The sequence below is a fragment of the Saccostrea cucullata genome, unplaced genomic scaffold, assembly GCF_032062105.1.
Source record: "Saccostrea cucullata isolate Sc308-1 unplaced genomic scaffold, CSIRO_AGI_Scuc_v1 ctg160, whole genome shotgun sequence".
Taxonomy (NCBI): Eukaryota; Metazoa; Mollusca; class Bivalvia; order Ostreida; family Ostreidae; genus Saccostrea; species Saccostrea cuccullata.
Genome location: NW_026938254.1, coordinates 855,343 through 877,615, shown reverse-complemented (window position 1 = coordinate 877,615; position 22,273 = coordinate 855,343). Strand labels below are relative to the sequence as shown.

At 33.7% G+C, this 22,273-nt stretch overlaps 2 protein-coding genes across 2 annotated transcripts in view; one reads left to right on the top strand and one right to left on the bottom strand.

The window, feature by feature from the left end:
• The window catches only part of LOC134249804 (uncharacterized), a 29,247-nt gene extending 21,819 nt beyond the window's left edge, over positions 1 to 7,428 (bottom strand). Inside the window, exons 1-2 of the mRNA XM_062732169.1 lie at positions 7,210 to 7,428; positions 6,189 to 6,384 (exon numbers count right to left, since the gene is read on the bottom strand). Coding sequence (XP_062588153.1) covers positions 6,189 to 6,384; positions 7,210 to 7,413 — 400 coding nt within the window. The 5' untranslated portion in view covers positions 7,414 to 7,428. The remainder of the gene's footprint in view (positions 1 to 6,188; positions 6,385 to 7,209) is intronic.
• Positions 7,429 to 7,490: 62 nt separating this feature from the next.
• LOC134249811 (endonuclease 8-like 1) lies at positions 7,491 to 14,212 on the top strand. Its single transcript, XM_062732182.1, has 7 exons — positions 7,491 to 7,996; positions 8,641 to 8,760; positions 8,938 to 9,077; positions 10,628 to 10,783; positions 11,334 to 11,389; positions 11,856 to 12,363; positions 13,369 to 14,212. The coding sequence occupies exons 1-7, from the start codon at positions 7,560 to 7,562 to the stop codon at positions 13,398 to 13,400; spliced, it is 1,449 nt and encodes a 482-aa protein (XP_062588166.1). The 5' UTR covers positions 7,491 to 7,559; the 3' UTR covers positions 13,401 to 14,212.
• The last annotated feature ends 8,061 nt before the right edge of the window (positions 14,213 to 22,273 follow it).

Genomic DNA, 22,273 nt, shown 5'->3' with positions numbered 1-22,273 from the left:
CAATCAACTGAAAGATAAGTGTTTTATGACTCACATAAAATATATTTATAGTGTATTTAATGATTTAAGATGAAAACAAAATAAATTAAATTTCATTCTAAATGAGCAGTGAGGCTGAGTAGTGCAATGTTCAGAAAAAGGGAAGATAATTTATTTAAATTCATTTTAATCTTCTTTCATTATAATTTATACATGATTCAATTTCATAGTGAGAATTAAACTTTAATTTTAAAAAGAATGACCTCAGTACCCTGACTTTTTCAACAATTAATTTCTTTTCAACGTGTAGTTTTTTATTTTAATTTTTGCCCCTATATTTGGGCTATTAACTTTTCACTTGGGGCTAGTAACTTTATAGCTGCCACTAGACCGTGGGCTAGTTATTGATTATTCTAACTGCGCACCCCTGAACAAATTCTCTGTAGACCTAAAAATAAATTTTTATTTCAAAGCAGCATTTTTTTCAATTGAAGCGATCAATTTGGCCGGTAGCCTGTTCTTAGGGAAAACACTGAAGTCTGAGAAACCGATTATCAAATATCTACCAAGTTGACATCTCTAAAATTCACTGATTTCATGGGGTTTATTTTAGTGGTTTGAGATTTTTTTGTTTTGGTTGAATTAACTTGAATAAAACATATCATTATCAATCAGAGGGCTAGTAAAAAAAAAATTTCTGGCTAGTAAATATGTCAAATTCACTAGCCCCGCTGGTCAAAGTGTCTCCGAAAAGTTTTTAAAGGTACTTGGACACAGATTTGAAGTTATTATTTTCTCTACAATATTACAACTTATATACTTTAATAGCATTTCACACAAAAATTAATTAAAAATCTTATTTCCTATAAAAGATATTAAAATTTCAAATTTTTTGGCAGGTTGGATTGACACATCCTTGCACTTTCATAAATTAATTCTATTCTTAATCCTTAGGGAAAAGTGGCAATCTTGTTGTGTATAAATGAAAAATATTAATACTATAATCCAGAAAATTCAGAGTAGACATGTTCGAAAGCAAAACAAACACGCAATCTATTGTCAGTCCGTGCAGTTGTGGTAAGCAGACTGTGACGTTTGAACGCGCCCGTAGAATTATTAACATCAACAATAACAGAACTCGTGCCCTGTTTACAAAAACTGTGTGCATAACACGAGTGTGCTCGATTTGCTAAACTCTGAACGCAACTCTTAGTTCGGAGTGACGATACTTGTGAAGGAGTTTTGCTTTCTAACAATTTTACTCTGAATAAAATCATTTTTCTGGATAAAAGTTTTAATATTTCTCAGGCCAAAAAAATAATAGTCTTGTTTCCTGCTACCAGCCAGAAAAAAATAGGGTAGGTAGGTAGGAAAATTATTTTATTTTTTAATTTTATTTTTTTTTTCCAACGGTATTTTTTGGATATGAACTACTATAAAACCAAATTACCGTAATTTTCGGGTTATAGGTCGATACTTTTTTTCTCAGAACCGCTGGGGTCGCCCAATATACGAATTCGACCTTTCTAAGGCTCAAGTTTACGAAAAATGCCCCAAAATCAATAATAAAAATTTACGTCAATTTCAAAGCAAATCTGTGCCACTTTCATAACTTTTTTCATTATCTTACGCAGAAAAAATTAATGCCCAGGTAAACAGTAAAATATTTATTCTATAGCTTTCTTACAAAATAAATTCCATTAATTATCCGTTGATGACAAAGGAAAACAACATTGCTTCATCTATTAAATAATTCCTCAACGTATTATCCATTAACATCATGCGGTATCCATCTTGTGAAGTTAGGAAGTCGCTACCGTTTACTAAAAGTAAAACCGCAACCGTATCAAAATTTAAAATATGGAAAAAATTTTAAGATCACAACTGTAGTGTTTTTACCATTTCTTAGTAGCGATAAATTGAAATAGTATATTAAATATTTTTTATTGTCTTAAGCAAAGAATTAGCAATAAATACGGGTGACAGAAATATAATTTACATTGAATTACCGGCATGCAAAGATTGGCTTCTAACAGAATTTTAATTGTCTGAAAGATAAAGGGATTTACACTGTGTACACAAAGGTGTAACACCTGTGTTCAGTTGGTTTAAACCTGCGGGGCATGATTATAACAAACCCACGTGCCGTTATTGAATCTACACTACATGAGCATGCTCCCATATAAATATGATGAATTATGGCTTTGTCATTCTTGAGGGTATTAGTGTTACACATCATTGAACAAACAAAGCCGTGAAATTCATGTTGACAGTCAAATTGTGAATGTACTCTCAATTAAATTTATAAATTAAACTTATTAGAGTGTTTATATGATTTCAATTCTTTACTGTTGCTTGATATATACATTCAATGGTCATTTGCGTGTTTTAGCGAATCCCTGGAGAAGAAAAATAAAAATGGCGGATATCGAAGTAATTGTCGTCAACCGGTAAATAATGTCTGAATAAAGTTAACAGGAATGTGTCCAAGTTGTTCTGAAATCGGAATTACTTTTCTTTGGTCTCGGGTATTTCCCGAATATTATAGCTGTAAAATAATAATGTACTTACGTGTTATTTATGCCTTTGATTTAACAACGGTGTGAAACTACAGAGGCATTGAACAGGCAAGTTGGAAAAAGATAAGTAGTAACACAATTCAAAGAAGTTTTAGCTGCTTTTTTAAAAAAAAAAAAAACTTTATTTAAATTCTGTACTCATTAAAATACCTGTTTAATTTCTTGATACGTTTATGTCACGGAATAACCCCGGTAATTTTAGGGTTTACCTGCTCTGATACGTTGTATCTGCGTAAGCATCTTTAGAAAATGGGAAACAAAGCCTCGTCCTATATAGTAAGTTCGTCCTATCTTAGGATTTTTCAAAAATTAAGGCTGAAAATGAGCCTTTCGACCTATATACCCCATCGACCTATAACCCAAAAATTACGGTAAACATGTCATAGCCAGGTAGATATTATCTTTTTAAATGAAATTCCATGTCTTTTGATGCACAACTCAAGTGGAATTTTATGTAAGTCCATATTCTATAAATATATTTCATGTAATACAACTTGAGTATAATTTTTTTTTCACTTTTGAAACATGAAATTCCTAAAATTTTGAATTTTTCCCCCAAAAGCCCAAAAAAACTTAAGGGTCGGGTGCAAAAAAATAGGGTAGGTCGGGTAGCAGGAAACAAGATTATTTTTTATTTTGGCCTCATTAATACACAACAAGATTGCCACTTTTCTTAAGGATTAAGAATAAGGTTAAAATTTGTGAAAGTACAAGGATATGTCAATCAAACCCACCAAAAAATTTGAAGTTTTCATAACTTTTAAATGAAATAATATTTTTAACTAATTTTTGTGTGAAATGCTATTTAAATATATAAGTCGTTATATTATAGAGAAAATATTGACTTCAAATCTGTGTCCAAGTACCTTTAAGAAGACTGCAATGAAAACTAGAACTGTCCAAACGGGACAAAATAACCCCCGCTGAGTTTTTCAGAAGTAAGTTTTTCCATAAGAAAGATATGGACCAGACACAAATTATGAAATTTTTCTTCCAGTGACCTTGAACTTCCCAAAATGACTTGGGTCAATGTCATGACACACCCTTCCATCACGGACAATCTTTGTGTGAAATGAGAACCTACCAAGTTTATCCATAAGAAAGATATGGACCAGACACAAATTATGAATTTTACTTCCAATGAACTTGAACTTCCAAAAATGACCTTGGGTCAAGGTCATGACACACCCTTCGGTCATGGACAATCTTTGTGTGAGGCCTAAGAAAAAAATTATGTTTGTTTCCTGTAACCCGACCGACCCATTCAAATAATCCCCGGGTGGATTTTTTTTCCTGACAAATGGCAAAACTTCGTTTAATCAATCAGCTGATTCCATTTATTAAATTAAAAAAATAGCTTGTAGCTTAAGTTGAGACATAAAATATGTCAACTAAGTGTACATTTATCTTAAATATAAAGAGTAATCATTATTGTAACAATAGTTTCCCCCTACAACTTCCTGAAGTTTGTTTTCTGAGGTAGGCAACCATTTTGGATGCCATGTTGGGTGTCCACTGTAAATATAACACCTGATATTTTCAGTCCGGGGATGTTTGACCATTCATAAGCAAAAAAAAAAAAAAAAAAAAAAAAAAAAAAAATTCCCCGACCTACCGACCCTTGATTTTTTGGGAATGTTACAGGAAACAAACATTTTTTTTTTAAGCCTGAAATGACAACCTACCAAGTTTATCCATAAGAAAGATATGGATCAGACACGAATTATGAAATTTTTCTTCCAGTGACATTGAACTTCCCCAAATGACCTTGGGTCAAGGTCATAACAAACCCTCGGGTCATGGGCTATCTTTGTGTGAAATGAGAACCTACCAAGTTTATCCATAAGAAAGATATGGACCGGACATGAATTATGAAATTTTTCTTCCAGTGACCTTGAACTTCCCCAAATGACCATGGGTCAAGCTCATGACACTACCTTAGGTCATGGGCAATCTTTGTGTGAAATGACAACCAACCAAGTTTATCCATAAGAAAGATATGGACCGGACGCGAATTATGAAATTTTTCTTCCAATGACCTTGGACTTCCCCAAATGACCTTGGGTCAAGGTCACGACACACCCTTGGGTCATGGGCAATCTTTGTATGAAATGAGAACCTACTAAGTTTATTCATAAGAAAGATATGGACCGGACACGAATTATGAAATTTTTCTTCCAGTGACCTTGAACTTCCCCAAATGACCTTGGGTCAAGGTCATGAAACACCCTTAGGTCATGGGCAATCTTTGTGTGGAGTAGTAGATTCTAATGTCCCTCTGTAAGAAAGATATGGACCGGTCACGATTGCAAAAACAGACGGTCAAGGTGAGTCCTATATACTAGGGCTGTGTATTGAGCCAAAATTTTCGATACGATACCAGGGATTTATCTAGCTATTTTGTTTTACTACCGTTTTATATGTAAAGGGGGAAAATGAGAGCCGCAGGCTTGATCTGAGCGCCAGAGGCGTCATATAATTCCTGGGTGTTATGCCCCCCCCCCCCCCGGAAAATTTTAAAATAAATGGAGCAAAATCGTGCATTCTTAGAGCTTCTGAGGGTCATTTGTAGACCTTTACAAAGGCCACAAAAACTTCACTTTTGAGACAAAATATTAAATAACAAGAAAAAAATTTAAACCAGGTCGATTCTTTATTTAATTTTTTCTCTCAGTATCTATCACAAATCAATTCTGTTTTTCATGTTTCACTACTAACATTGTTTTTGTTGTTACTCCATTCTTCCATATTCATAGTGATTTAAGCTCCATCTTACTCATCTACACTTTTCTTAACTCTGCAATCGCATACGTATATTTTGACATCATGGACATGGCACATGTTTACCGATCAATATCAAATAGAAGCTTAAATAATCTACTCTCTCTTTTAAAAGCGTCTGAATGACTAGGATGGTGAATTAGGATATGCTGTTAAACTTCAATCGGACAAAAACGGAAAATTTCAGTACGATGTTTTAAATATTCTCCGTTTAATCGGAGAATTTTCGATCTGAAAAAGGGGAATTTTTCACCTTTTTCAAGAGGGGAAAGGTACCGTTTACCGGTAGTAAAAACAGCCTTGATAAATCCCTGGATACGATACAATATTTTTTAAAGCGATATGCGATATATTGAATTCTAAAAGAAGTCTATTAGAAAAGGCTTCTAAATCATTTTAATGCATACATTTCATAACAATTAACTGTTTTATTACCCATTTTAAAGTTCTTGTCTCATTTTCTTTAAAAATAACACTTCAATTAAAACTTTTGATGACAGTTAAATCAACATGTTCAAATAAATTTCTCTTTTTATTTTGTAATATTGATAAAAACTTTGTTATTTCCTTAGAAATTATATAATTATTGAATTTTTTAATCCAAAAAAGTAAAATATAATCTTTGTTGACAATTCACCATCTTTTAAACAGAACATAAAGAAAAAATGTGTGTGGATACGTATTGGAAGTTATTTTTCGATACGATATTTTTCTTGAATATCGATACGTATCGATATATCGATATATTGATACAGCCCTACTATATACCCCCCCAAACTTCGTTTGCGGGGGGTATAATTAACAAAATTTGAGATCTGATATACAAGATATTTGTTTTAACTTACAAACCTTTGAACACACGAGGTTGTTGTAGAACATTATTCCAGGCATTGGCTACCTCTTCTAGTAAGACATGTGTCTGCGTGTTGTACTTGTGGCCAGGGTTTAGGAGTCCAAGGTCAACACATTCTCCTGCCAAGTAATCTGTCAGCAAGCACAGAAGGGTGCATTCTTCCTCAGAACTGATCTGACGATTGACAAGATACTGAAAAAAAATCTTAATAAGCATTTAGTGTTCAAGATTAAATAAACACACACATGGCTTAGAATTACTCTTCTGATAAATTGTATAACCTTCTCACTATTAGTATCCAAAATATTAAGTGAAATCTTGAAATTCCAAAAGGTCTCCATGACCTATTTTAATTTAACATACTCTGAGAACTAAGATACAACTGACCAAGTTTGATGATTTTCAGATACAACCATGAATTAAATTCCCAAAGTAAGACTCAATGACTTTTTTTTTTTTTGGAAAATGCAAGGGCCCGAGCGAGTCTTCTCAGGTTTGATGTGTGGAGGGGGTATCCATACATATCAGGTGCATATGGATGAGTAGTTACTAGTATTTCGTTGGGGGGAGACCATTAGATTTGGGGGGTGGGTGGGGGCAGGCTAGCAATTTTTTTTTAGTCAGATAATTTATTTCCATGTCCGTGAAGGACAGATTTATTCATTTTATTTATTTCCAATAATCAATGATATATTTAATAATATTTTTTGTCACTGGAAAAAGGAAATATCAAAGTCCAAAACTTTGAATATATTGTTTTTTGTTTTTGTTTTTTTTGGAGGGAGGGGGGCATAGAACTGTGCAGGGACAAATAATTTATTTTCTTGTCGGTCGAGGACAGATTATTTATTTTCAAAAATCTGCCAGCCCCCCCCCCCCCCTCAGGATGTTCCGTCCCCTTGCAATATGCGTTTTTTTTAACTTTAATTTTTTTAGCATATGATTTTATTTTAATTATATAAAAGCTAAAAGCTAACACGCTCCCTCTTATCAATTATGTCTGGAGCTAAATCTCACCAAAACTTTCCAAACAACTGATGGCGGCAAGTCTCCGTACAGCATCCCCATCAGTGAGGGAGGATTATTTACAACGAAGTCTTCAGCTGTAGCCAAAGTTTTTGTAATATTGTCGTCGTAATCTTTTAGCAAACAATTCTCCGCAGTTTCAGGTGGTGAAATATTTGCTGTGCCTTTGGCTCTTCGTTTTCTTGCGCGAGGCATGTCTGCTGTTTTCTCAGTGACTGAATTTCCCGCGATATTTCATTTCCGGTTGCATGAGCAAAAATTCCCATAATTCTCTGAGGTAAACAGTTGTGTAACACACAGCTTTAGCACATGGTGGTGAACTCGTGTCAGAAGCCAAAATCATGCCAGAAGGTCCAGAGCTGCATCTTGCCAGCAAGTTTGTTAATCTTGTCTGTAAAGGAAGAGTTTTTAAAGGCCCGATAATTAAATCGGAGGTGAGTAAACATGCCGATGTGGAGTTTGAGGACGAGTACACGATCTCCGCTACCTCCAGGGGTAAGGAAATGAAACTTACATTAAACACCATGTGCAAGGACAATAAATCACTCAATAAAAGCAGATCTCTGGACATCGTATTCCAGTTTGGCATGTCAGGGAAGTTTGATTTTTATGAAGCAACTGAACTGAAGAAGCACGCACATTTGAATTTCTTCACTAAAGAAGAACCGAAGATGGTGTTAAGCTTTGTTGACTACAGAAGATTTGGGAAATGGCAGGTGGGCGGTGAATGGTCAAAAGAGAGAGGTCCATGTGTTCTGTTTGAGTACCTGGCCTTTAGGTAAATCACAAGACGTACTTGAATTTTTATCAATAAGTTGCCAAATAAGCTAAATATCGAAAAATTATACCCCCTCTATATAAAATAAAAAATAATATAACTAGAGGTACTGTCAGCAATGAGCTCACTAAATGATATCCCCCCCCCCTTGCCTCCCATATGAATATAAAGTCTGCGTGTCCATGTTTTGCTATATGGCCCGGGAAACCCAAAAAATGTGTCGGATCAAAAAGTAAATTAGCTAGGAGGTGCACAAAGGCATTATGTAATAAAGATTCTCTGAAAGTCTCATCAAATTTCATTCAGTGGTATAAGAGGAGTTGCTGGTAAGGGATGGATACCCTAAAATGTTAACAGATGGACAGACAGACAGACGTACAGGGACGGACATCACAATTACTATTTCTTTTACTTACTATTGCTTTTCAAGTGGGGGGTATAATAATTATACATGTAGTGATGTACATTCAACATACATTTGAAGATACAGAAATGATCTGAAAATTATTGCAGATTTCTGATATATATGGTATTTCATGAGCTTTGAAAATCAGAGCATTTGTACATTTGTAAATGTAGACTAATATTTTTACATGTTTATACACTGATATACATGTACATAAATAAAAAGAATTATTTTGTAGGAAGAATGTTCTGGACAATATGAAGAATTCAGTTTTCAACAAACCAATATGTGAATTTCTATTGAACCAGACATACTTCAATGGAATAGGAAATTACTTGAGAGCTGAAATACTATACAGGTAAAAGAACATGATTTAATACATGTTTGTGTGCATGGTGATTGAAGTTACTAGGTAATGTCCCTGTCTGTGTTTGTGTTTATGATGATTGAAATGACCAGCTGATGTTGGCCTGCATGTCTGTGTTTGTGCAGTGTATATTTAATATTAACTACTGTTTATGATGAATTATTTAAGGGCAGGGATACCACCTTTTGTGTCAGCTAGATCAGTACTGGAACCTCTGAGTGGGGAAGGATCTGAGAATTTACTGAAGACAGAGACCCCTGACATTCTACAGCTCTGCCACATCCTGCCTCAGGAAGTGATCAATCTAGGTAGTCAGAAAATTGTCATCTTACAATCCATCATAGATACAGCTTATGTATAGGGAAAACAAAACAAAGATGTATCCTCAGCTGTAATATGTCACTGCAACTATGTCTCTCTCTCTGAATGGTTATATGGACGTTTAGCAAACTTGCACGATGGCAAACTTGGTACAAAGCTGTACATATTACCCTGCATTGATATGTGGAAAGGAGACTATTCTTTTTATTGTTTTTTAGCTTACCTGAGTCGAAGGCTCAAGTGAGCTTTTCTGATCAAAATTTGTCTGCTGTCTGTCATCGTTGTCGTCGTTGGCATTGTAAACTTTTCACATTTTCATCTTCTTCTCAAGAACCACTGGACCAATTTCAACTAAACTTGGTACAAAGTATCCTTGGGTAAAGGAGATTCAAGTTTGTTTGATTTGAACATATTTTATTGTAATATAATGTGAAGGGCCACACCCTCTTCCAAGGGGAGATATATAATTATGAATTAGTGAAGATTATTGGCATTTTTAAAAAATCTTCTTAAGAACCTCTGGGCCAGGAAAGATGAAACTCATGTTGAAGAATCCTCAGGTAGTGTAGATATAAGTTTGTTCAAATCATGACCCCCGGGTCAAGGATGGGGCCAAAATGGCCGATTAAAGTTTTACATAGGAATATATAGGAAAAAATCTTTAAAATCCTCTTCTGAAGAAACACTGGGACAGGAAAGATGAAACTCATGTTGAATCATCCTCAGATAGTGTACATTCAAGTTTGTTCAATTCATGGCCCCCGGGGGTAGGGTGGAGCCACAATGGCCAATCAAAGTTTTACATAAGAATATATAGGAAATATCTTTAAAAATCTTCTCAAGAACCATTAATTGGGACAGGAAAGATGAAACTCATGTTGAATCATCCTCAGATAGTGTACATTCAAATTTGTTCAAATCATGACCCCCGGGGATAAGGTGGGGCCATAATGGCTGGTCAAAGTTTTACATAGGAATATATAGAAAATATCTTTAAAAATCTTCTTCTCAAGAACCATTGGGACAGGAAAGATGAAACTCATGTTGAATCATCCTCAGATAGTGTACACTCAAGTTTGTTCAAATCAAGGCCTCGGGGGTAGGGTGGGGCCACAATGGCTGATCAAAGTTTTACATAGGAATATAAAGGAAAAATCTTTAAAAATTTTCTTTTCAAGAACTCTCTCAATAAGTTAAATGCAGAATTGATATGAAGGCATTCTCAAATAGTATTAGAATTCAAGCCCCCCACCCCACCACATTACCTCAGTCAACTTTTCAATTCTGATCTGATTTGTGCATTTTCCTAGCCGATGTGCTCAGGTGAGCGATGTTGCCCCTGGGCCTCTTGTTTTTTAAAATCAGCCTCATGCCTTTGAATATAGATACTATTAATTAAACACAATTATAATGAAATTTGAATTTAGTGATTACTTCTGAAGTAAATGTAAATTAAGATGGAGAAAATATAGGAATATCAATAAATATCATGTAAAACTGAAATGATAAGGTATTGTTAAAACATTAAATCTTCCAGGAGGGACAGGGTACGACCCAGAGGGGAGAGATCCAGACTATTCCAAGTTCTGTGAATGGCTCCAGTGTTACTACAAAGAAGGCATGGAAAACATGGCGGACCACAACAAAAGAACTATATGGTTTCATGGCAATCCAGGACCCTTGGTTCCAAATGGTATCACTATATGTTTATAAAAAAAACATCTTAGGCCATCTTTAAAATAATGCTTGTTTGCCCTCTCCTGACTCAAGGTAAAAGTATTGGGGCGGTAGATAGGGGAAAAAATTCCAGAAAGTTTCAACATATTTATTGATTGAAGAAGAGGAATAAAAAGAAAGAAAAAAAAAATCATGTCCTGGAATGTTAATAAAACGAAATGGGTCCATTTTAAGCCAGTTGGTTGAGAGAGGGCAACCAAACTTTTTTTTAAAGATGGGTGGCCATATCATAGTATTTATCACTGTGCATTTAACTTTATATGGAGGATGTGTTTTTATGGAATGATCTTCAAAGTGACAGTTCTTGACTGTCCTGAAAGCTTTTATAAGAGATGTACTTCTGGCTATTCTTAATATTTTTGATTTGTTGATGTTACTTATTTTATACCAACAAAGAGGTTTAAATGGTTAACTTCTGTTTGAAAATGGCTGTAATTTTTTTTAAAGAGCATAAATACTCTAACGTTTTTCTCTGTTAATGATAACATTTGACGTACACATTTTAGAAATCAAAGTCAGGCAGCTAAAGAGAAGCTCAAAAGTGGCCAAGAGTAATGCAAAGGTAGGAATATGATAAAGTTCATCAAGTGTGTGATATAATTCAATAATATTTATTTACATTTGCTGATGTCTTTCTTATGTAACAATGATAGTGAAATTGAATTTCAATTTTTAATGACATGCAGTTGGTCACATGATCATATTTTCTTGCATATGCATGGAAAGCTGTTCAGAGGTTGCCCCCTTTGAAAACTGTTGCTATGGGCTTCAAAAACCCATATATGGTGCGATTCTATGCATGAGTATTGGTGGCACTGACCTGGACCCCCCTCCCCCCCCCTCCTTTTTTCAAAATTTGCTGGATTAATTTGCCCCTGCAAAGTAATTATAAAATGAACAATTGGAGTGAACAGATATCAGCATTAAATTCATTGAACTGGTGGAAAATTATAAAGAGTAAAAGAGTAAATGCTACAGAACAATTACATTTTATTTTGAAGTGAATACATGTACTTTTTATATGCTAGAAAATGAAGAAAGACATAGAATCAGAGAAGTCAGGTGAAGAAAATGGAGGTTCAGAGACTGTGACAAGAAGGAAGCTTCAGGTAGCAGAAGGCAGGGAGTCTAAGCAGAAGGCAGCAAAATCTTCAACAAAATCAACAGCAAAATCACTTAAAAAGTCATCAAACAAATCCAGAAAGCTGGACAGTCCATCGGAATTAAGCAAAAGTGAATCTGCAGTTGTAAGAAAAAGAATTAAAAAAAAGGAAGAAAAAGACTTCAATCAGAACCAAATTAAATCATCCATCTCCAAAGAAAAGTCAACTTCAAAGATTGTTGTAAATGGAGATTCAAATACCCTTAAAGCAAAGGTATCACAAAAAGGAAGGAAGAAAAAGACCATCAAGTCTGATTACATAGGCCAAAAATCCACTGCTAGTAGGAGCAGATCAAAGTCTTCTGCTTCCACTTTGTACAGCAGGAATGGAATAGAGGGTACCCCAAAGTCTGTAAGGCAAATGTCAGAAAGAGGTGGGTTTGTCTGTAGTGAAAGCTTTATTTCTATTTTCTTATTGTAAATACAAAATAAGATATGCATAGGCACTTCCTATCTTCACAATGCCAAGGTCTTATGATATCATTCCTCTACACAAACCCTTGACAAAAGTTGCAATATAAAAGTCAGGCTAGAATGCTACTACTGCATTTGTTCCCAATCAAGGACTGGGGACTAATCATAAAATGGCTTTATTAAAGGTAAGTTTTGTAAACAAATATGATAACTTAAAAATGGAAAGCACTAATAATGTACAATATGTGACTAGTGACCTCAGATTAAATATTTGAGAAACATTTTTGAAAGATCCTTCCCCTTTAGTTCCCAAAAGTGCTATTGCTTCAAACCACTTGAAAATGACAAACTTAAAAGAATGGTTTTCTCATTAATTTGTTATCTATGGAATGCCTCAGCTACCTTATGTGGAAGACATTCATTATACTGGTATGCTGACAAACATTATATGCTGATACTTTGTCAATATATACTGATACTTGAACATTATTTAGTTTAAAATATATTTTATTCATATATAGAAATGGATTGAACAGCAGGCATAAATGCCTATGATCGTTCTCTCCATAGGTCAAGGTACAATTACAAGTACATGTAAACATTGAAAAAATGTATGAAGAGTAGATTATCAATTGGTACATATTTAGAATTTATTCAGAGAGAGAGAGAGAGAGAGAAATGATAAGAAAAAATATATATAATTTAACAAATGGATAGGAAAAATAATAATTATATAATAAATAAAATATAATCAGCAAAAAGGAAGAAAAACAAACAAAACAAAAAACAAGAACATATGTTTGAGCAATTGTTGTTGACCCAGAGTAGGAAGAATTGAACATTATTTGCTGATACATTAACATTATAATGTGATACTAACTTTGTCATTATATAATGATACTTTAACATTATTTGCTGTTTTTCTAAAGTTTATAGAAAATGATTTTGTACATGTAATCTTTCAGCTGCTCGAGCAAAACGTCGTCATGAGAGATGAATCATTTGATAGCATGACTTTCCTAAAATGAGATCAAATGAGAGGTCGGTGTCTACATTTCTGGACATATTGTCTGAAAACCCTGAAGGAAAAACCAGTCTGATCAGCAACATCTGCTGCATTATTAAATGATTTTCTGCTATTGTGAAGGAGTCAAATCTTTCCCAGCCAAAAATGGACAGGATTTTGTGGATGGACCGGGTGCCATGAATGTTGTGATTAAGTATTTCTAGGCCTCATCTTGAATATGTGGCATGGCAAATAGTGTTAGTCTTGTTCTTTTTCTGTCCATTCATCCTTCCTTCTTACCCATTGTCAAACTGCCACACCTTTCATTTAGATCTGTTTTAATAGTGTAAAGATAGTTTAGCTGTAATTCAATCATGGAAATAAATTGATAAAAGCTATTCAAGTATTACAACTTATAAAGACCTTCACCTTCCCTATTACCTTGACTCTACTATTTCTTATTTGTGTTAATATTTATACTTTTTAATCATTTTAGGCAAAATTCATACATTACATAGTCATAAAAACTATTCTTCATTGGAAATTTTTTGACTTTGATGTTCATAGTGACCTTATTTTATATTCTCTTTCCCATTTTTGAACCAAAGCAATATAGGGTATGTTTTGAATACAATATTATATTTTTAAGAATGTTCCACTCAGGTATTTCAGTACAAACAGTGGTATGTAAGTCAGTTAAAAAAATTAAATTAATTGATTTTAAATATTGTACTTATTGTTTTAAAGCATTTTTATAAAGTTTGTATATTTGTATTTATAATCATAGAACTTCAATAAAGTAGTTAACAACATTAAAAAAAATATTTTTTGATGGATATGTTGTGTGTTAAAGGAGTTGCCAACTTCTACCTATATGCAATAAATAACAAGTATTTACTTAAACAAGCAAATTCAAAGAATTGTGGTCCACCGCTTTCGGTGTCGTTTTGGGTGAGATGTCATTTTTTTTATGACATTTAGTGTCTAATATGAACGCCCTATGATAAGTCATCTATTTAGAATTATCACTGAACTCCAAGGTCAAGGTCAAAGGGTTAATGTTCTTGGTATTCAATGAAAAGTCTTTTCAAAAGGATTACGTATGTGAAGTATGACAGCCCTAGCCCTTACCATTCAAATGTTATGGTCAAGGTTAAAGTTCTCTCATAAGTACAAAATATCTCCAAGGTCAAGGTCAAAAGGTCAAGGTTGTTGGCATCAAATGAAAGGTCTTGCCGCAAAGAATATATTTGTAAAATATGAAAGTCCTGGTATCTACTGTTCAAAAGTTGTGGCCAAGGTCAAAGTTTTTGAAAAGTAAGTCAAACTCCAAGGTCAAGGTCCAGGGGGCAAAGTTCTTGGCATTCAATGACAGGTCTTCTCACATGAATTATATATATATGAAGTATGAAAGCCCTAGCCCTTACCATTCAAAAGTTATGTCAAGGTTAAAGTTTTTTTCATAAGTACGGAAATCTCCAAGGTCAAGGTCAAAAGGTGAAAGTTGTTGGTATCCAATAAAAGGTCTTACTACAAAGAATACATATGTGAAATATGAAAGTCCTAGTACCTACCATTCAAAAGTTATGGCCAAAGAAAAGATTGGAATTTTTGTGTAAAAGTGGGTCAAACTCCCAGGTCAAGGTCAAAAGGTCAAATTTGGTGGTACCCAAAAAATGTATTGTCACAAGGAATACACATATGAAATATGAAAGTCATAGCTCCACTAAATCAAAAGTTATGGGCAAGGTTAAAGTTTTTGTGACGGACGGACAGACAGACGGACAGACGAATGAGATTTAATGTCCCCTCGCTTTCGCGAAAGCAGGGGACAATAATGGAAAGAAAAGATAATTATGAAACAATGTTTGGAGATCAATTAAAACCCACTTTTTCGGATATCTACACATTAAATCGTATTCTGCTTGATCTCAAATTTTTTGTGTAACCATAAACGATTGATTGTTAATCAGAAGTTTTCAAAATATATTATTGGCAAATCTACTATTAATTAACTAAGGCTAAAATTATGTTTGGATTTGAATTAATAAGCATTTGAAAATAAATTTCCTGTTTATTTTTTTTAATAATAATAAAAAAATTATTGATAATCATAACACTTTTCCTTCCTGTTTGAACAAGGTGTTTTGCATTATTGGACATTGCCTTTCTGCATCATAAACAATACAGATAAACGCAATACTAATTTATATGAAACAGAGATAGATCTCGAATTACCTAGGCCAAGAACCACTAGGTATGGAAAACAGTCATTCAGCTATGTGGCTGCTACGTTGTGGAATTCTCTACCAAATCATGCTAGGGAACTTTCCACCCTCAGCCAATTTAAAACTTTCATTGAGACATGGACGGGGGAAAAATGCAAATGCAGTTCCTGCAGAAACAACAGCGTGGGGCTGCATAGCTGATGAGACAATATTTACGAGGGGCGTTCAATAAATAATGTCATTAGCTCGATGACATACAACATAGTAGTCATATGACAAAAAGCTTGACTTTCTCTCATTATTGAATCTTTAATGAATTTATAACAGTTTATGTGACCACTTTTCATCACATAGTTTTATCGTAAGAAGCTGGGAAACAAGGGCTATTCGAGACACTGCATTATAAATGAATGGTAAAGAATTAGTAAACTAGAGTGAAAATAAAAGCTACATTAAAGCTGCTGTAAAACTTGTAAAAAATCCCAAAGAAATATTCACTGAAATATGTGACATTTACAGCAACCGACGCCTGTTTTATAGACAAATTAGCAGGTGGATTTCAATGATAAAAAATTATATAATGGGCATAAAATATGTATAACGTCCTTGCCAACAAAAATTATAACAACTTATGTACTGTTTGCCAAATTTCAACAAATAATATTTGATGATGTATGATTGACTTTAAGACACGTAGCAAATTTGATAGACATCATATCAAGAGTACTAAACACTGTTTAAAGAAATGTATGGTACTCAAAGGTCACCCCATATTTTGATAAATGAGTGAAAACGACAGCGTGTACCAAAGTCTTAACAATTATTTTAAAATACCAGTAATTGTAGTAATCCACGTTTGTTTTATATTCAAACAGATATTGGAGCATGAATCTATTGCTTAAAACCATTAAAACAAAATTTAACATAAGATGTACTTGATAAAAACGGCGAAGGTCTGTCAAAAGCAAAGGTATGCAAGAGCACAGAAACAGATTATTATGCAATTTTCTTAAATATGAGTGGTATTATTGTTCAAATTCGTAATCGGGGAGACAGTTTAATATCTGGAGGTGTCTACAAAGCAGTTTTTTTGCACAGAAATCGAAAGGTTTATCAGAGAAAGGACCCAGAATCAGGAGCCCACTGCATTGAATTTCTTCATGACAGCGTTCAAACCCGCATGCCCTAAAGAGTAAAGGGGTTTACGGGATAAACAGAAAGTTAAAGTTTTTTCACGTTAACAATATTTGCCAGATCTTTGACCTTTTGACTTGTTTCTATTTCCAAACTTGAAAAAAAAACCTTTCAGAAGGAAAAAAAAACAAGTCCAGAAAATCATTGGATCTGCCATTTTCCAGTATCCTAAGGGCCATACCCAAAAATGAGTTCTAAAAACAATCAGAAATTGAATAAAAAATGTTACGGACATGTGTTTGAATTGAAAGAGATTAATAAGTAAAATCATGAAGACTAAATCATTGAAAAGCGTCGTTTGCTTTTTTCTGAGCCCCAATGACATTATTTATTGAACGCCCCTCGTATCTGTTATTTATTCACTTAGTTTAGAAACAGCTGAATTTTCATTTATTTTTGAAATCTTTCATTTGCTTTGATGATACCAACTCATTTTATTTCATAGTTTTCTAGTGTTTCTTTTACTATTTTTTTTTTCTTTACCCTCACAACAATGCATATCTTGCCTATGTAGGTAGGGACTGACCCAATCACAAGGCAAGGCAGGATGTGTATTGATGAGGAACATAAATTATTTTTAAATTACTGTTATTATTATTATTATTATTATTTTTTTTTTTTTTTTTTTTTTTTTTTAGTTATTTTTTTCCCCTTCTTCTTTCTCAAATTTGGTTTAGCTATGTCTGTGTGAATTTTTAATTTTCTAAACTTTCAAATTTATTTATTTATTTATTATAATTATTATTAATAATACATTTAGTTATTTTTTTATCTGAATTTATGGATTAAACTTAGTGCTTAATTTTTATTATTATCATATAACTTTTATTTATTTATTTATTTATAATACTCACGTTATATTTATTTTTGTTCCTCTTAATGCAATCGTATTGCTTTTCAATTTGTCTATTTTTTCTTTAACTTATTCTAATGAAATAATAAATTCTTATAATTTGTTAAATTCTTAAAATTCGTTTTATTTGTCATTTGTATGTGTATATATGTACATGTGTTTTTGCATGTTAATTTATGCTGTAAATGTTTTCCTGTGATATTTTAACTGTGATAGTGGTTTAAGAGCTCTACAGAGCTCATGTTTCTTGTTATGTATTGTATACAATGCCGACTTTAAATAAAATTTACTTACTTACTTACTTACTTAGATCGATTTGGTATTTCATCTGAAGGACTTTCTATTATCTAATAACTTTTTACAAAAACTATTTGATGTTACATTCGGACAGATGTTGAGTGTTTTCCATGGCAAACTTTTACATTATTCATATCAAGTGGTAAGTGGCAGGGGCGTAGTATCCGGGGGGCCAGGGGGGGCCTGCCCCCCCCCCCCCCCACTTTTTTTCCCAACCTTACTTACACTGTAGGAAATGTTAATTCAAAGTCTGTTTGGCCCACCCACTTTTAGAAATGTACCGAAAATGTAGTATAAGAATTGGTACTAAAAGTAGTTGACACTGAAAAAAAGTTTACCTAACCCCCCCCCCCCCCCCCCCCCCCCCCCCCCCCCCAAATAGGATTTTCTCCTTCGGGCAACTTTTTCCTTTTTTTTTTTTTTTTTTTTTTTTTTTTGTGCTTGTCAACTTTTTCAGGTAAGTAAAAAAAAATTTCTCTCTCTGGCTGCCCCCCCCCACTTTCTAAAACGATGCTACGCCACTGAGTGGTACACCTTTTGTTTTCACGCCTCCTGACCTCCTAATCCTGTGACTGAATTTGATTTAAATTTCAAATGGTTTCATTTTCATACTGAAAAGAAAGACTTTCCATTATACTCGTTTTGGAGTAAGGTTCCAGTGTGTGAGCTCAGTGATTAGCATACTTTTTTTTTTTTTTTTCTTTTTTTGATTACCATACTTAAAGTTTTCTTTTTTGTTAAATACACTTCCTAAAAAACGCTCAAAGGAAGGTCCAGTGTACGCATCGAACTGAAACGTAAAATTAAATCCACACATCAATCATCAATATATCTGATGTTTTTTACATGCATTAAGAAAGCTTTTTCGTGTTTTCCCTTTTGAAATAGAATTTCAGTTTCTGTAAAAAGAATTATTTGTCAGATTTATGTAAATTTTACACAGAAGAAATATAAAGATATGCTTTCTTATTCAATCATAGAGACATTAAGGGGTCTTTAACTTTTTCAGCACCTTTGCTGAAATGACAAAATTTAGTCAACCGGCATTTTTATACCCCCTGCTTGAAAAGTGGGAGGGTATAAAGCCGTCAGGATGTATGTCCGTCCGTCTGTCTGTACGTCCGTCTGTTATGCTTTGTGGTACCCATTTCTTATCTGCAACTCCTTATATACCACTGAATGAAATTTAATGATACTTTTACAGAATCTTCGTTACATAGTGCCATTGTGCACCTCCTTATCTTACTTTTTGATCTGACAATTCATTTTGGGTTTCCAAGAGCCAAACAGGGACTTTTCCACTATAATTATATGGCAGGGCGGTGGGAATGTTCAGTGAGCTCAGTGATCACAGTACCTATAGTTTTTAATTAAAAATATGAATTTTCCGGTAAGTAGTTGGAAAAAAAACCACCGCAAACTACACGCATGAAATGTGAATATTGCGACGTGATAAACATTTTGCACTGTTCTAATGATTATCTGCCTTCCTAAAGCATCTTTCAAAGCATTGGCTATCGTAACTTTTAACTCGATTACAAAGTTTCTACCTAAAAGTTTTCAAACGACACAGATCCTTGTAGAGTTTAACATGAAAAAAAAGACAAATGAATAGAAAATACAGCTCTAACAAATTTTTGTTCATGCAATTACATGTATTTTAAATTTGAACCATAGAATGATCTACGATCAGACAAAAATTATTGCTTTAAAATGGTATATCTGAGCAAAAAAGTACAAATCAGCCGTTGGGTATGGTGGTACATTAATTAAATTCAAATTTTCGATGGTCTTGTCACTTTACTTAATGTATTATATAATTTTACATTTGGCATATGAAGAGTGAAGTTTATCGAGTCATAATTTATTATTTGGACAGAGAGCAAATATAGTTGTTCTTTATCCTGATGTTACATTACGTGTGAAGACAAGTAATAGTTCAATGAGTGGTATTGTTATATTGAGGACAGGATATATGAGTGAACTGATATTGTTCTTTTGAGGACAGAAAACAATGAGTGGCTCTAGCACTGATGCAATAGTGAAGACAGAAAATATTTTAAGTAGTTATTTTATATTGAGGACAGGATATGTTGAGCGATCTTCCTATATTGAGGCTACCAGTCTATCTGCTTTCAATTTAACTCGCCTTAATTTTAAGCTCAACATATCGTTTCTGACACTCGTTCATTTTCTGTCTGCCTTCGTCTTCACTATTGTCATCAACTTAGACCGCACTGTTAGTCCAATTTCAATAAAACTAAGCATCTTAGAATAAAGGGAATTCAAGTTTGTTCAAATCAAGGCCAGGCCTTCTTTCAGGGTGATATAATAAAACAAGATGAAAAAAAGATGAATTCAATATTTGAAGAAGAGGACTTTGGGTCACAACGTTTGATCTGAGCAACTATGGTGCATTTGTTCTCGCTCAGTAGATTTTTGCCAACATATTCTTATGTAAAACTTTGAAAACTTACCAGTTATGGCCCTACCCTCCTCAAGATAGTTAGGATTTGAACTCATTTAAAAATATGACTAATCATGAATATGACTTCAAAGGATTTTTTCCTATGTATTCCTATGTAAAATTGATTGCCCATTGTGACCCCATTCTACTCTTGGGAGTCATGATTTGAACAAATTTAAATTTACACTTTCCCCAATATATTTGTACATAAATCTACACTACCTGGGGATGCTTCTATATTATTAATGTATCATAATGACTTAATATTTTTATGAATTTGCTGTTCTTGAGAGGAAGTTCCCCTTTATAATTCCTGTGTATCACTTTGACTCCTGTCGTTGCCCTGTTCCATTGTATCGGGTCATGATACCAATGCTTTGCTGCTTTTGAGAAGGTTTTCTTTTTTATTTCAAGTCTAATATCCCCGACGACTCTTGATAGGAACAAATTTGAAAAATGCCCTCACACAATTTCATGTTTTCCGGCCCATTTGTTCTAAAGAGGAAGATTCTTAAAAGATACCGTGAAAGAGAACATGAACACTTTTTGGACAACTTTGAATTTCCTTTAAGCAATACCTGAACGTAGATGTTTGTTTCTAAATGATTGGGCAACAAACAAAGGAGTCGCAATTGTTCTTTAATTAACAAATGTCTGTTTAGCTTCCAAACAACCCCTCAGTGAAAACCTAAATACACATCTACATGACACACCAACAAATTCTAAATAATCTAGCAATCTAAAATATGATTAAGCTTCTGTGAAAAATCTTTGACGAGTTCAGAGAATCAGGTCATGTCAAGCAAATACAAACAATCGTCATTTCGTCTGAACTTCTTTGACATCTTTCACAGTAGCCCACTCATATTTTCAATGTATCTTGTACATAGGCGATTGGGTTTTCAAAATTACAGTTGTAGATTTTCCCACATTACCGAATGATTTGAGGAGTAGGAAAAGTTTTCTGTAAAATGTTGGTTTCCTTAACTGCTCTTATATTTTAAACAGCAGCCAAAGCATCTTTTGCTTGCAAAAATTTCGAAATCTTATTGCAAATTCTAAGCATAATTCAAAGAAAAAATGATGGGCTACTGAAAAAAAAACTATCTGAGGATAATAGGGAACCATTTTTGTTTAAACAGAAAATCGTTGTTGTTTTTTACTCTCAGGTTTAATCCCGGGGCCCCAACCTTATGGCACACCATGAAGCATTTTCAATCTGGCAGTGTCAATATTTCGCTATGGGAAACCCGAAATATGTGTCCGATCAAATAATTAAAATAAAGGGTACAGAATGGAGCTATTTAACAAAGTAACATTTTGTGAAAGTGTCATCAAATTCAATCAGTGGTATAGGAGGAGCTGCGGATAAAAGATGGGTACCCCAGAGTGTAACAGACGGACAGACACCTTGATCACTATATATTTACATCCACTGAATATTTTCTCCTTCATTTCTTAAGAAAACCCATTGCATTAATCACTGCATGAACTACAGTCGGCATGTCGCCTGTACAGATTTCTTGATCAGTGGCTGTTCCATCAATGAAACGTACAAAGACGTTTGCATCAATAATACAATAATGAATCTGTTTAATTCTATTTTAAATGATTATTTAAACAGATATAAATATAAACAATATATACACTCCATAACCCGCTTTTATGTATTTTTTCAAGCGGCGGGTATAATGATCAGCTTGACTTATGCACAGGATAACCATCACGCTACATGGTGACAATCGATCGTACCACGTCTTGTCAAAATTACAGACAATTTTACTCATGCTGAAATTAATTGATGTTCATTATATAAACGATTATG

Coding starts and splice junctions, on each gene's coding strand:
- LOC134249811 (XM_062732182.1), top strand. CDS start 7,560: ATGCCAGAAGGTCCAGAGCTGCATCTTGCCAGCAAGTTTGTTAATCTT. Junction 7,997..8,640: donor TTTGAGTACCTGGCCTTTAG/GTAAATCACAAG, acceptor ATTATTTTGTAG/GAAGAATGTTCTGGACAATA. Junction 8,761..8,937: donor AGAGCTGAAATACTATACAG/GTAAAAGAACAT, acceptor GAATTATTTAAG/GGCAGGGATACCACCTTTTG.